General features: G+C 34.7%; 2 protein-coding genes across 2 annotated transcripts; both read right to left on the reverse strand.

Annotated features, from left to right (window-relative positions):
* Positions 1–4,611: 4,611 nt before the first annotated feature.
* LOC143573782 (14-3-3-like protein) lies at positions 4,612–6,020 on the reverse strand. The gene is made up of 4 exons (XM_077058579.1): positions 5,488–6,020; positions 5,272–5,394; positions 4,988–5,104; positions 4,612–4,853 (listed from the first exon to the last, which is right to left on the reverse strand). The coding sequence occupies exons 1-4, from the start codon at positions 5,971–5,973 to the stop codon at positions 4,800–4,802; spliced, it is 780 nt and encodes a 259-aa protein (XP_076914694.1). The 5' UTR covers positions 5,974–6,020; the 3' UTR covers positions 4,612–4,799.
* A 2,798-nt stretch (positions 6,021–8,818) lies between these two features.
* Positions 8,819–13,202, reverse strand: LOC143573781 (T-complex protein 1 subunit zeta 1-like). The gene is made up of 16 exons (XM_077058578.1): positions 13,032–13,202; positions 12,779–12,920; positions 12,635–12,698; positions 12,430–12,565; positions 11,228–11,379; positions 11,097–11,144; positions 10,923–11,015; positions 10,726–10,832; positions 10,504–10,618; positions 10,092–10,178; positions 9,684–9,888; positions 9,514–9,608; positions 9,371–9,439; positions 9,184–9,291; positions 8,984–9,102; positions 8,819–8,900 (listed from the first exon to the last, which is right to left on the reverse strand). The coding sequence occupies exons 2-16, from the start codon at positions 12,910–12,912 to the stop codon at positions 8,825–8,827; spliced, it is 1,608 nt and encodes a 535-aa protein (XP_076914693.1). The 5' UTR covers positions 12,913–12,920; positions 13,032–13,202; the 3' UTR covers positions 8,819–8,824.
* Positions 13,203–16,030: the final 2,828 nt, after the last annotated feature.

Genomic DNA, 16,030 nt, shown 5'->3' on the forward strand with positions numbered 1-16,030 from the left:
GTTTCTCTGTTAGAATCTATTGGTCTTTAAATATTGACCCTAAACATGCTAGTTTCCTAAAGGTTTCTAAGGTCAGTGTGAGCAATAAAAGTCGTTATAATGACTTGAAAAAAGTACAAAAGGCGGGAGGAAGAAAATTTTACTCCAAATTTAACTCCAATTACACCTCTTGCACACCATACTACACCAACTCTTACACACTTAGAATCCTGAAAATGATAGCAACCTAACCAAGAGCTAATCCATAAAACTGAGACTTTAAAATTACCCAATAATCAACTTAGGAGGCCATGACATTGATGATTATGTAACATCCCTAACTAAAGTTAAAATGGATGTTGGAAAGTTTAATTTTCACACCCCACTTTTAGGGCCTAGGCGTGTGACCAATAGTTGGTACCTGTTTTGTAAATACATCAGAGTTGCGGGTTTTATTTCAGCGGAAGTCTTTAATAAAATCATATTGAAAACTTATTATTAAAAACTCGGGTTCATATACTCGTTTGATATTTCAAATACAATTCTTTATAAAACATAACTCATTAGGCACCCAACTAAATTGGGATCAAATTACCCTAAGTACCATGTACAATTAATTATATACACAATATCATTTCTCTGAACAGTCCCGTAGACCTTCAGAGGCATGTTGATGATATGCATGGCCTCGGGGAACTCCGAGTCACCATGTATGTTTGGATCCAGACACATGTATACTCTTAATCAGAGTGTCCGTTTCTTATTATTGTACACAAAGTTTTTAAACATTCAGACTCATTATAAAAGGTTTGGGGCGTATTCACCTTTTCTGTTTATAATCAGTTTCTTTTACTGATTCCTGTTTTCTGATTCTTCTTCTTGCTTTGTTACCTCGGACCTATAGTACGAGAATAACATTTGTATAAATAACTAGATCAGCGATCTAGCTTCAGACCTTTAATCCATTTTGTATAGCTTTAACCTTGATAAAAACATATGTTTATTCAAAACATTTGGACCTTTAGTCCCTTTCTTTATTTTCCAATTATAGGCTACGTTTCTTCTTCAGGAAGAAACGTCTATACTGAGTTTCTTCTTTAAAAAGAAACATTGATCAAACTATATTATTTGAATATTATATTTCTTAATAATAAAGAAATACTATTTTAACTATAACCCTCACTTAAGAAAAGTTATATGATTCTTAATCGTAGTCAAGGTTTGGCTATAACTTCGACTATGGTCTAAGCCATTTATAAAATAATAACTTAGGCAGAACCCCTTACCTCGCACGGGTATTCGGAGTTAGATATTCCTAAGTTTATACGGGTAGCACTTCTACTCTATGCACGTTTATAGAGCCGTTCTTGATCAACTCTTTTTAGCACGCAATTCGAGGCAATGTTCGGTTGCCGGGTCGTGCACGTACTTCGAGACAGAATGTCGGGTTTCTGGAGTGGCACGCACTTCGAGGAAAACACCGGGTTTATGGCACTGATAACGAGGTTATTTGTCGGGTCAGTGGCACGCAAAACGATGTTCGACACACAAACCGAGGTAGAGAGAGTGTAAATCTAGAGAGAGTGTGGGAGGTGTGAGGGAAAGAGTCCATGGCCTCCCCTTTTATAGCTGATTTCGGGTCCCATCGCGATACGCAATGGGCCCCTTTCTCATAGTCATCGCGTATCGCGATGACACATGTTATCAGACGTTGCCACGTGTCCCGGCCTGCTGCCACGTGTCACCAGAGTGTGACACGTGTCCCTGAGTCATCACGGCCCATCGCGTATCGCGATGGCCGTCTCCTTGGACTCATCGCGTAGCGCGATGGGTCCCTGAATAATATTTTTCACTTTTAGTCCCTCGTCTTTGATAGCTTGCCATTTCTAGTCTAATTCTCGTTGTCCAAAAATACTAAGGCGGCTCTTAAAGCGGATCGCGGCGATGCGAGCGTTCGAAGTGCAAAGTGCGCCATCAAAGCGCCACATTGCGCCCAAAGCCCTTCGCCTTCGCCTTCGCCATCGTCCTCGTCCTCGCCCGAGCCCGAGCGCGAGCACGTCGGGTGCTATGCACCCTCCGCTAGGACCACTTGGTGCATGATATTCATAAAAGAATATTACTATGGAAAATCTCTTTCTTATAAAAAGCTTCTATTTCTTTACCACTTTCTATGTGGGATGGATTCCATTTTCCTTATTATACCTAAGTGGAATACTTCCACTTTCTTACATCTTCCAATGTGGGATGGATTTTCTTTTATGTAAGTAAACTTAACTTATGAAATATTTTTATTTCCTTATTTTTCTTAAATTTCCTTATTTAATATTTTCTCATGTCTTGTCTTGATATTATTTTTGATCCCTCAACTTTCCTAAGTTGTCAAATTTGGATCGAAATTTTGGGGATGTTACATTAATGATCCTTCCCCTTCTAATTAAACCATTAATATCAATCAGTCTTTTGAATGGAATAAAGCTATTATTAGCAAAATTGACACCATAAGTCAAAATAACATTTGAGATTTGGTTGAATTACCTAAGAGTGTTCAGAACTAAATAAATCTCAATAAAAAAAAGGTTAAGACACTAAGAAGCACGATTGATTTTAAAAGGTTATATTCATGGAGAAACCAGTTATCAAAGAATCTTCTTACCAATATTACAAAAGATTTCTTTAAGGATCATTATTGTTCTAGTAGCGTATAATAATTAAGGACATTTAGTCTATATTATATGAACATTAAACTTTCCCTAACAACCGGCTTACATAATTATATGTTCGTAAAACAACCTGAAAGTTATAAACTGAAGGACAAAGGACATTTAGTCTATAAATCAATAAAATCCATATATAGGTTAATGCAAACATCAAAATGTGATGAAATCTTTTTACAAATATTTTCATCAAAAACTAGTGGATTAATGTACTTACCTTAAGATGAGTGGGAGAACTAAAAACGAACTTCTACTTTTATAAATGACATTATTTTGACAAGTATATGTTACATAAGTCAAAGCATTGTTCGTACATAATTTGATGTGATAGATCTCATGGATATCCCTTACGTAATAGATATCATAACATTCTGAGATAGACCCAAAGGGACGTTAGTTTTGTACTATAAGTTTTACCTTAAATAGGTCCATACACATGTAACAAACAATATTGCTCTATTTTAGAGGATAATAGGATTATTGAGATTATTATCTTATGCTTCATTAAGTAGAGGCCTTATGTATGTTCAAGTCTATACTCATTCAGATATTACTCAAAATTGCAACACACTAGATATGTCTATATTAATGTGAAGCATTTAAAAAAGTATTAAAATTTCTTTAAAAGAAACGAAAAACTATAATTTAAAAAGAAGAAGTGAGAATTCAAACCGGTAAATTAATCTAAACTTTGTCATGTTCAGAAATAAGAAAATATAATTTTCGGGATATATTGTTATGTCAGTAGATAAATCTATCTTATGAAGGAGTCATAATGAACTGATAACAACAACCTAAGTCATAACGACATAATATGTTGATTAATTACACGTTGTTATCAATAAATGTTGTTAAATATTTATTAGTGGACTAATAAGTTTTATTAAACTCCATATAAATTATATATTGAAGACTTATTGTGATAAAGTCAGCTACCATGTTTTCTCAAACATTAACAATTTGAGATGTGTTGCATTAAATTTTGATATGAAATTAATTATTCATTTATAAACGAATTGAGGAATCTAAATTTTCATATCGAATACATTCATGATATGCTTAAGGATCCTATAACTAAAGGTCTATTACCAATAAGTATAATGAAAGCGCTTATAATCATGAGGGGTTTATTGATGACTATGTACAACTGCATATCGTACTATGAATGATTAACTATTAATTTTCCTCGTCACTTTTGATTTCGTATGTCTCTTAATATGTTCTGCATGTATAATGACATATAGATAAATTATTATACAAATCAAACGTTTGAAGGACTTACTTGAAAATTTTGATCATGGCTACCTAGGTTTTAAATAAGAACTGCAGTATGATTAATGGGGGTCTTGAGCTGATGTTCAATTCAATGATTGTATTTCTCTGCTCCAGTTTGAGTTTAAAGCTAAAATGAGTATTAGTTCTGATCAAACTAATCTAATACTCATAATAAATGATTATTCAGCCAAGTGAGAGAATGTAAGAGTAAATAATATATATATATATGGCATCATTATCGTTTATATAATATTAGATCAAAATATTAATTATACTTTATTATATATTAGTTTGGTAATTGTTGACGGGTCATATTACCTTTAATTAACTAATAAAGGGTTTCCCCTTGAGTGTATATAAAGAGAAATAAAGATTAACATCATAACTTAATCTCACACACATCCGAATTTTGTGTTCGCTCGCGGGTCAGGGTTCGTGAAGGGAAAGAAGACAGAAACGATAGGACTAAATTTAAAACAGTAGGAATAATTTCGTCTCTCATTCAGGGAACAAGTTATTTAATATTACAAAGAAAATAAAATTATTTTTGTATAACAAAGCCCAGATATATGATACCTGGAAATTCAAATGGCCAGTTACTTATTGGGTACAAGATTTAAAAAACCAACTCAAAACAGCTCAATGATCCAGAATCTTAATTAATTGAAAAGAACCAACTCAAAAGTCAATACTCGGATAACAATCAACAAGCCACAATTACTTCAACACCCGACAATTGTGCAAATCATTCCGTCCATTGGTGAGAACAGAACACCTATAATAATAAAGTACACGCAACTGTTTCCTACAAAGAAAACTCCCGTAGATCAATCACTGTGTTTCCTCGGCTTTTGATGATTCCTTGATCTCGTCCCCAGCCTCATCCTGCAACACAAACCAGAAACATTAACCACTCGGTCCCAATAAATTGCAGATTCAGTTAAGCTTTGTGAAATGTGAAAGTGCGTATTTTTTTTATAAAATATTTGGAGACAAAAACAAGAGAGAAAAAGACTAACTGCGATATCAGATGTCCACAAAGTGAGATTGTCACGGAGTAGTTGCATGATCAATGTGCTGTCCTTGTATGAATCCTCACCTAATGTATCCAGCTCAGCAATAGCTTCATCAAACGCCTGTCATATGGTACACAATGTTTTAGCATTTGTAACTATAAATACACGTACTAATATTCAAACACACAAATGCATCTACGAAAACACAGTAGACAGTTTGTACAATTTACACCACAACTTCACAACAACGTGCTTTACAAGATTTGCACAAAAAGTAACAGAATTACCTGCTTGGCAAGGTTGCAAGCACGGTCAGGCGAATTGAGAATCTCATAGTAAAACACTGAGAAGTTAAGGGCAAGTCCAAGCCTTATCGGGTGGGTAGGTGCCAAGTCAGATAGAGCGATATCCTACAACAAAACACCATGGCCACAAGTCAACATAAACAATCAACTCAATTTATTGAAAGATCAGTGTATAACTATTCTAAACAAATCACTCACTTGAGCAGACTTGTAAGCTAATAAAGTACTCTCGGCAGCCTCCTTCCTATCAGATCCAGTCTTAAATTCAGCCAAGTACCTAAAGTAATCACCCTTCATCTTCAAGTAAAAGATCTTCGACTCTGCAGATGACGCAGATGGAACCAGATGTGAATCCAGAAGTCCCAAAATACCATCACATATCTTGCTGAGTTCAGTCTCGATTGTAGCCCTGTAATCCTTGATCAGCTTAACATGATCTTCATTCCCACGGCTCTCTTCCTTCTGCTCAATGGAAGATATGATCCTCCATGATGCCCTCCTGGCTCCAATCACATTCTTGTAAGCAACAGAAAGAAGATTCCTTTCTTCCACTGTCAACTCCTCGTTGTCAACAATCTTCACAACCTTTTCCATAAACTCAACCATTTCTTCGTATCTCTCAGCCTGCTCTGACAGCTTGGCCATGTACACATTTTCTTCGCGTGTAGCTTCAGTTGATGCCATTTCTGTTATGTCTAGATTTACAAAAAAGTTGGATGGAATCAGTCAATGTCATCAAATAACTGCAGATCTAGAACCTAGATGAACACATCTAAGTTATTAATGTATGTTTTTCGTAGATCAAATTATACTAACTCAATAAATTGGCACAATAAACAAGTCAACTGCTATGTGAAGATTAGATTCATACAAGATGACCAATACTACAAATGTTCCCCAATATTCTACAGCGCACGCATCACAACTTGTACAGTACAAGTAACCGATGCACGGTTAACAAATTTCTAAATCTACGGCGCTAAACATTTTCCCCAAATTTCGACATAGCACGCATCATGACTTGTACAGTCTAAGTAACCGATGCACGGTTGATAAAATTCTAAATCTATAACGAGCGACATCCCCCCCAAACATTGACACTGCACGCATCATGACTTGTACGGTTGACAAATTTCTAAATCTATAACGCCAGACATTTTCCCCAATTTTTTGGCAACGCACGCATCATAACTTGTACAGTACAAGTAACCAATGCACTGTTGACAAATCTCTAAATCTAGTGACCCTAGACATTTTCCCCAAAACCTAGCACATAACGCATCACGATTTGTACAGTACAAGTAACGGAAGCACAGTTGAAATATATTTGACCAAATCAACTCATCGATCTACAAATCATTTCAGTGTTTCATTCATACACGAATCAACTTAATGTTTGCTATGAAAGCATTACATATTATCAAATACCTAAGCAGTGATTAGCTTAATAAGACAGCTACTACAGATCCTGAAGCTCCAGATTTACAGATCTTAACAGCTTACGATATCAAAATCATTGTTCAAACCAGTTTAAATCGATCTAGAACTAACAGATTCAAATATGAACACACACACAGGCATATAGTAAGAGATTAACAATCGACGGTGCAGATATACCTACATTAGAGCTGGAAATTAAAAATAATAATAATAATAATAATAATAATAATAATAAGATGAAGAATGAAGAATACCTAGAGAGAGTAGCAGCGTTTGATTTGATTGATTATGTGTGATCGGAAGGAGGAGGAGATGAGAAGAAGCGGATTCTAGGGGTTTATATAATAGAAAACGCGTGAAACAGAGGAGGTGGTGCCCAATGACAACGTGACACGTGTACCTTTTTTTAGGGCGGAGTTGGCTACAGGCGAGTTTCACCCCACCCTTTGCTTGACGTTGACCGTCAAAAGTGACAACTTTTATTTATTCCGAACTAAACAAATAAATCAAATAAGTTTATCTTAATTTTTAAAAATCAAAATTAGGGATGATCGGTATTGGGTTGGGAGAGGAGTCAGTTAAGCGGGATGACAGGGATCGGGGATCGGTGTTTGACCGTCGATTGTTTATGTTTGTAGTGGTTGAGCGATTTGAAAAATATGAAATTTTTTATCGTATATGACAACAACTCAGCTTTTTTATATACTTTTAAACTTTATAATCAACTTTTTATAAAATTCGCTGATATTATATATAGAAAATAATTTAAAGAATGCTCGTTTGACATTAAATGTATGGATAAGATCTTTCTGTTATGTATTTTTCATAAATTGACTCTATGTACATTTACATATATACAATATACCTAACATATATAACATGTATGGATAAGATCTTTCTATTATGTATTTTCCATAAATTGACTCAACTATCTGCATTTACATATATACAATGTGCCTAACATATATAACGACTATAAAAAAACGAAAATATAAAAAATGATATAAAAGTATAAAACAAATAACATGATTAGGGTTTTTTTTCAGCTTAAATCACAAGAGACTCGTGTAGGCCTATAAATGAACCAAACATTCAGTGAATTGTTTTGGTTTGAGTTCATCTATATTTGTTTATTTAATAAACGAGCGAATTAATAAAAAATGATAGTTCATTTAGTTAAATGAAAAAACATGAACACATTTCTCGGTCGTTCATTTATGTTCAAGAACATGTGTGTACGTTTGCTCACTTAAATTCATTTATCTTTGTACATTTGCATTCATTTATGTTGCATTCATTTATGTTTGTTAGTTTACGTTAAGTTTGTTGATATGTTTATTTAAGTATTTTAGGTCCACTACATTTAGTCTCTTTAGGTCCAACACAACACATTTACTTTAACTGATTCTTTTATGTCCGTTCGTCAGATTGTTAATAAACGAAAATAAGCAAACACGTTCAATTTCTTAGCGACAAACACGATCAAGAAAATCCCATTCATTTACTGGATTGTGTTTAATCATTTGTTCAATTAAAATTAAACGAATGAACACAAACACGCTATATTCATGTCCTTTTGGTTAGTTTACAAGCCTAGACTCATGTTACAAAAAAATCTCTGCAAAAGTCATTTTTGCCTGTTTATGCCCCCATTATTATGCTCCTTAAATGCATTCTCTACACTATCTCCTTTATCACCTTTCAGTTGCTTATTTTCAAATCCCATTCAGGAAACATACACCCGTGACAAAGTGGTGACTTCTTTCTAAATCACATTTTAAAAGTTGCTCAGCTTGGTGATTCTCAACCTTTATAAAGTAGTCCAGCCATAAATACTTGATAGCATTAATGAAATAAGTTTAAAAAGAACTGTATGATCAATGCAAAACAGTACTTCCACAAAAACCAGATTTGAAATAAAAATGTATATCCCCACTGCAAATTAAAATGCAACACCTCAAACTAGAGTTCACATCAAAAGAATGTGGCAGACAACCTAGGCTGGTCAAAATCTAGAAATTAGAAACAAATATGTCTAGTCCATTCACCACCAAAAACAAACCTTAAAAATCTCCACCTGCAGCATCATAACCAACTAACTCGGCTTTCTCATGTTGCGGCCCGCACGAATCACTTCATCCACAAGCAGCAGCTGTGAAGCAATTACAGGCCTGCAAAAAACACAAAACCCCAACAAATTTCACCCAATGAAATTATAAAAAATTCCAAAGATATTTTCTAGCTATGTTTATACGCTGAGTTGATGATCTGGCGCTTGACTGCGTAATTATCATAAATTCCCTCCATCTGAGGGTCAATTGGATCCCCCGTTTGTTGATTTAGTCCAACAACATTCCCTTTGTCATGCTCTCCCTAATTAAATGATTTTAAGTGAGCATACTTTATTAACATGTTGTAAAAAATAATAAAAAGAAAATATAATAAAGAAATTACAGTTAAAGTAATTATAACGTCTTGAGTGTCAAGCCCAGAATTTTCAGCAAGAGTCTTTGGTATAACAAGAAGTGCATCCGCAAAAGCTTGAACACCAAGTTGAGCACGCTGGTCGTAACAATAAGAACCAAAATATTAAATATATTAATAAAAAGTAATATTAAAAGTATAGAAAAGTTTAACTTACCCCTTTAACAGTTTTTTTCACTTCATTAACCAAATACTGTCGAGCAGCAATCTCAAAAGCACCAGCACCCTAATACACATAAAAATATACAGCTTATATTAAAGTCAGAGCCAACAACACAATCAAATATATAATAAACTTACTCTAACAACTGCCTTGTCTTCAATTGTATTTTTGACTGCTCGCAGGCCATCTCTAATAGCATCCTTGATTTGTGCAATCGTGTGGTCGTTTGGTCCTTCAGTAATATATTAAAAACAATGTAAACCGAAACTAATTGATATCATAGAAAACCAAAAGATATTAACTTTACCTTTAATTAAAATCGTGCACGAGTTTGGATGCTTTACATTCTCAACAAATGTATACTTATCCTCACCAAGAACATGCTCATAAACAAGTCCAGCCCATCCAAGGCAATCGGGGGTTAGATCATCCACAGAGTTCACAGCTTCCCCACCACATGCCAAAACCAAACGTTCCATATTTCTTCTTTTAGCTCTTCGAAGAGCAACTATCTGCAAGATTACCAATGTACAATTAAATAAGCTTTACTTACAACCAGAAGTTGCATCTGTCTCATATGTTTTACATGTCAACCTTTATATCAAGTAAACCTTTTAATCAACTGTCTTTGTTCTTTTGGTTGTTTATACATGTAAGCGAATAAGTCTCCTATAAACCCTACTTTTGACCAACTTTGACTGAAAATTAGACTTACCCCTGCCCTAGCAAGAAGATCCAAAGATGGAGGGTCGATTCCTTTCTGATTAATAACTACAAAGTTGTCTTCAGTGCCTTTACACACCTGCAAACCATGAGATCTATTAGAAATCAAACTTCCAACAAAAGCCATGTTAATTGAATAAAAACTATTAGGCCTGTAAGTGAACCGAACATTCTATGAACAGTTCGTAAACTGTTACACAGGAAATAAACGAACATGAATGGAAAATTTTGTTCATTTAGTTAAAGAACGAACATGAACACGTGTCTCGTTCATTCACTTATGTTCGTTAGTTTGCGTTTTAATTGTTTGTGTTTGATCATTTGTTCGGGTAAAGTTAAACGAACCAACACAAAGACGGCACGTTCGAGTTCATTCGGTTCGTTTACAAGCCTAAAAATAATACCTTATTTTTCAGATCAATGATCTTTTTCACTCTCTCATCAACAGAACGTCTCTCTGCAGCAACCATTGCCTCTCTCTGTTCAGCATTTGAGTAGAAAAATCCAGAATTTATTTCACTGAAAAACAAATTACACAAAATTAGCATCAACTATTAAAGTGTAACATACTAATGATTGTACAAAACAAATTATAAAAAATGTCAGAATTCCACACATAATTTTACCTTTTTTCATACTCCAAAGACACATTACAAGTCAAAATGTGACAATTCTCTGCTCGCCTCTTCATATCAGGATGTCGGGACCCGTGGTCAAGAACAAGACCCTCCACCTATTTTACAAAATAATAAAAAACAAGAATACATTAAATGATAATGTCAATCTTAATAAGGCGAGTGATCAGTTAAAACTTAAACCATACCAAACGCGTGTCTACATCAAACTTGTGGCGCATGTGCATAATCTCAACCATAAAAAGATCAAGAGCCTCTTCCGGCTTGTGGATGCAAAGCATCTAGAAAACAAAAAATACTTTTTAGCTACAAAAGTTGGCATATTCATCTTTCTTGAATATTAAAAACTGTCGAAATCTCACCGCATTCACAACAATGTCAGTTAATTGATCTGCTAAACCTTCATACAACTGCACAACAATTAACAAAAAAAATCAACCAAACGAGAACTTAATGAAAGAAAGAGTGTGTAAACAAAATTTAAAAAGAAGACCTTAGTTCTCAATGTTGTTCTTGCTACCATCTTCAGAATCTCTATATCAGGCTGATCACCCATCACTACAGGAGTCTTAAACTTTTCAAGAAACTCCAGTAAGGCCATCTTGGCTATTCCAAGACCATCAGCCACGACCCGTGGATGCATCCCTGCATAAACAGCAACAAAAATAAACATAATTTTCACTTTCCATGATGTTCAAATGATGATGTCAGCTAAAGCAATTCACTTAACTTCAGAATATTTAAATTAGACTACAATTTTAAAAAATAAATACAATATTATGAGAGTTTGGATCTCTTCAGAACTTCTAACAACCGATCATTTTATTTATTTATTTATTTATTTAGTATATTAAATACTGAAGGTAGTTTTATCACTTATTATATATGTAATTTTGTGGTTACATGTATGTAATCACAAGTTTACAACTTTGCAAGTGTAATACGGATTTACATAAACGTAATCATAGAATTATATATAAAAAATGGCAAAATTACCATAAAAAAATCATCTAACTAATAAAAGAATAAATTTACTGCCACGTGTCATTCTCCAGGGCCTCCTCACCCTTATAACACACCTAGCCATTTTAAGTAGCTAAATTGGTAAAAAGACAAAACTTTAATTTTGTAGTTAGTTTTGCTATTTAAGGTTAAAATTAAGATTATCATTAAAATTATTTATAGTAAATTATTTGGGAAATTGTTAACTTAAAAAATTTCATTTTAAAATTAAAATATTTTGACAAAAGTATACCAATATAAAGCCTATCAAGAACCTACATGTTGACTGACAGTGGATTCTTCAATAATAATTGCAAAAATACTAATTCTGTGATTTCGTCAATAATCTATCGTAGAAAAACGGTAAGCTGTATGACAAAATAGGTGTTTGTGAAACTGTGTTGATCATTGCAATGTAATTATAATCTAAACATTATCTTTGTCTTGCTTATATATATGAATCAAATGCATTCATATTTATAAACTTGGCATGTTTTGATCATACACGACATAAAAGTTATTCAGACACTTAAAAAGTATCTTATTCATTAACTATTTAAACATCCCGTGCAATACGCGAGTTTATAAGTATTAAACAAATAAATTGATATATTGTTAAGAGTTCTTAAAGTGTTTAAATAATTTGATAAGAAAAGCTGAATTAACTAACAACACGGTAGAGAAATAAAAGACCTTCATTAATATGAAGTTCAGACTGTTTCATGATCTCGCCGATAAAAATGACCATGGAAGTGGTTCCATCACCACTGGTATCATCCTGTGCCACAGCTGTTCTCGCAATCATAATCGCAGTAGGATTTTGAATTTGCTGCAACCATTTAATAAATTAAAAATGAATCAATGCAAAATATTAGTAACATTAATATTATGAGGTAACCATTTCTTTGAGTAAGGTGTTGCCGTCCTTGGTTAACTTGATATCTCCGGCTCCTCCAACAAGCCTGTAAAATGAATAACAACAATTAATAACAGAAATAGAATATACTTTAAAAAAAATAAAAAAAGGAAGGTAACTAAATACATTTTAATGGTGCCTTTAGGGCCAAGGTTGCTTTTGAGGACGTCCTGTAAGCCCTTGGCGGCATTGATATTCATGTAAAGAGCAGCAGATTTGTTAAGGACTTCGGCATTAGGGTTGAGAACACGCACAGACATCTTCGATCCTGAAATTCAGGAACGAAATAACAATAATTGTTAAGTGTGAGAAGAGTGATGTAAGAGATATGGTGAAAACTGTAGCGAATACAGGAAGCGAAAAGCTAATTGGATCTTACAGGTGTGTGATGACGACGAAGAAGGATATTCGTCGGGGCGGGAGATTTCGGAAGTGAAGTGGAAGAAGAATAAGAATGAATGTTGGTTTTTATTATTAGGGCTTTTTGCTTTATTAATAAAACTTTTGGGACCTATACGACGTCGGTTTTATTTAGCTCGTACCATTTAATCTGTATATGGTGTCACGAATGACGAACTCATTATTATTCTGAGTATGATTGAGGTTGTGCTTTACATTGGACAACTACATAAATCATTTCAAATGAGGGTATTTTATCATTTTTTGTTGTGTTTTTGTGTTTTATTCAATGAGAGGGAAAGAAAAAGTTTAGAGGATGTCAAGGAAAACACAAGTAAGTTGGATATCATACATATAGCACATTTTCGAGTGAACTCGAATCTTAACATTTGGCTAATGATGTACTTCCACCAGCATATATTGTTGATATTCGCTCGGCAATCCATTAAATGATTGATGTCACACCCCAATCTTAGAGCATAGGAGTGTGACCAATAGTTGGTACATGTTTTGTAAATATATCAGAGTTTAAGGTTGTAAAACGGAATTTTTAATTAAAATATTAATATATTTCAAAAGTCGGGAATTAAACACCCGATGGTACAAAAGTCTTTGAAATATAAAAACCATAATTTACATTATTTTAATAACAAAAACTCCATCTGAGCCATAAGATCGTCTAATGGTTATTCTTCATCTCCAAACACCTAATCTCGATTACCTGAAAAACAGTTATAAAATACATCTGGTGAATATGTTGACACAAAATATTATGATACTTAATTATCCCCTCGAGACATCGTAGGCCTCGGCCCAACGTGGCTTAGGAAATAATCAAGTTCTGAAAGTCTGAGTACTATTACAAACCCCAGCTCAACTCGAAACCGCTGAGCGAACACCGCAACATTCGAGATCGTAGCCACTACCTATATACACAAGATTATCCCCACTTGAACATCGTAGGTCCGGCCCAACGTGACGGAGGCATAATCAAGCGTGGTGCGTTGTGTCCACCGTCTAACCACATATAAAAGGATCCAGACAAACGTATACGATAGCCTGAGGGGCAGCGATTACCTTTGTTTATAATTTTTAGGGATACGCAATCCCATGTAATCATTTATAAGACTCGATTTATAAAGTTGTAAAGAGTTGGACATATTCACCTTTGTTATGATCAGTTTTACCCACTGATGTAATCTTCTTGTTACCTCGGACCTATAGTACGAAAATAACCTTTTATAAATACTAGATCAGTGATCTAGCTTTAGACTTTTAGTCTATTTGCATAATCATTACCTTGATAGTCATTTCTCTTATATAAAATACTTGGACCTTTAGCCCAAGAAGTTTTATCATTTAAACACTATGTTTCTTCTTCATGAAGAAACGTATATATCAAGTTTCTTATTTCTTAAGAAACATTATAAAATCTTTATAATTATAAAGAAATAATACATAATCTATACCCTCGTCTTATAAAAACTATATTTCACTTATTATAATATCAAGGTATAGACTATACCCTCGACTAGGGTCTAAGTCATATATAATAAAATTATCGGGTGCAACCCCTACCTTGTATGGCTTGTATATCTAGAAATGCCTAAGCTTGACACGGGCAGCACTCCTACTTGTCGTCGGTATCGAGGAAATGATCTATCAACACTTCTACGCCTTGCACGTTTTTCGAGAATGGATCGTCGGGAAAACGGGGTCAAAGCACGAATTTCGAGGGCAGTGGATATGAAATTCTGGTTTGGGTTGCATAAGGCAGAGCCCGACACCTCTATTTATAGGGCTGAGATTGTGACCCATCGCGATACGCGATGGGTCCAAAAGAGATCCATCGCGTATCGCGATAGATCTGTTAACCGCCTCTGAATATTATATTCCATCGTGTATCGCGATGGAACTTTAGGTTTGGCCATTGCGTATCGCGACACTAGGCTTGATTGGTCACCTAGTAGACCTGCCACGTGTCACGATTGCTTTGCCTGGTCATCACGAATAGGTTGGGCGATCGCGTATCGCGGCACCGCCCATCCTGGGGCACTGTGATATACCCATCGCGTATCGCGATGGGTTACTCCTCTGATCCATCGCGTATCGCGATGGGTCTTGAAGTCAGAATTTTCACTTTAGCCCTTGTACTTTTATCTCTTGTCCTTTCCTAGTCTTTCTTCCACTTTCCAAAAAAACAATAAGGCGGTTCTCAAGCGGCAATGCGAGAGTGTGAAGTGTGCCATCAAAGCGCCACATTGCGCCCAACGCCCTTCACTGTCGCCTTTGCCATCGTCCTCTCCCTCGCCTGTGCCCGTGCGCGTGCGCGTCGGGTGCTGCACACTTTTCGCTAGGACCACTGGTGCATGCTAAGCATAAAAGAATATTACTATGGACATGGCCGACCCAACCATTTTAGAAGCCTAAAGCTAATAAAAAATCTGGGGCCTTTTTAAAAAATGCTTGGGTCCATATTTTCGATTTCTATTGACTATCCAAGGAACTTATTAGCTTCAAACCAATTTATATACTAGGTAAATATTTTCATATAACATTAAGTTCGTAACCAACTTATAAACTACATTTTGACATAAGATGGGCCGAGTTCGTCAAATAAAATGACAAATCAAGATAAAATATTATGGTTTTCTCAATATTTTTAGGGTGGCATTTTATGCAACAATCGCTTTTATTTAAATAGGTGAAGCATTATTGAAAAATAAAATTATAAAAAAGTACCATGTTGCATATGCCCTTGCCATAATGTACTAAAAAAATATCGGAAAAAATTACGATTCCAGAGAGATTCGAGCATGGATTCGCTCAAAGTTAAAATCAGCAGTCATTTTTTTTTTGCCATCTACCACCAAGCTAAAGCAAGAATTGTTAGCTAATAAAATAAGATATAATGTATATTAATTATCATATATTTTTTTTAAAAAGGGGGTTCTTTAGGGGCCCAAAGCTTTAGCTTGG

The sequence above is a fragment of the Bidens hawaiensis genome, unplaced genomic scaffold (assembly GCF_021521415.1).
Source record: "Bidens hawaiensis isolate Kalapana, Puna unplaced genomic scaffold, B.hawaiensis_p1.1 tig00026639_1, whole genome shotgun sequence".
In the NCBI taxonomy this organism is placed as follows: Eukaryota; Viridiplantae; Streptophyta; class Magnoliopsida; order Asterales; family Asteraceae; genus Bidens; species Bidens hawaiensis.

Coding starts and splice junctions, on each gene's coding strand:
- LOC143573781 (XM_077058578.1), bottom strand. CDS start 12,912: ATGTCTGTGCGTGTTCTCAACCCTAATGCCGAAGTCCTTAACAAATCT. Junction 9,292..9,370: donor TGAAAAAAACTGTTAAAGGG/GTAAGTTAAACT, acceptor TGTTACGACCAG/CGTGCTCAACTTGGTGTTCA. Junction 9,103..9,183: donor ACGTTATAATTACTTTAACT/GTAATTTCTTTA, acceptor TCATTTAATTAG/GGAGAGCATGACAAAGGGAA.
- LOC143573782 (XM_077058579.1), bottom strand. CDS start 5,973: ATGGCATCAACTGAAGCTACACGCGAAGAAAATGTGTACATGGCCAAG. Junction 5,395..5,487: donor TAGCTTACAAGTCTGCTCAA/GTGAGTGATTTG, acceptor GTTTTGTTGTAG/GATATCGCTCTATCTGACTT. Junction 4,854..4,987: donor TGTGGACATCTGATATCGCA/GTTAGTCTTTTT, acceptor TTTGTGTTGCAG/GATGAGGCTGGGGACGAGAT.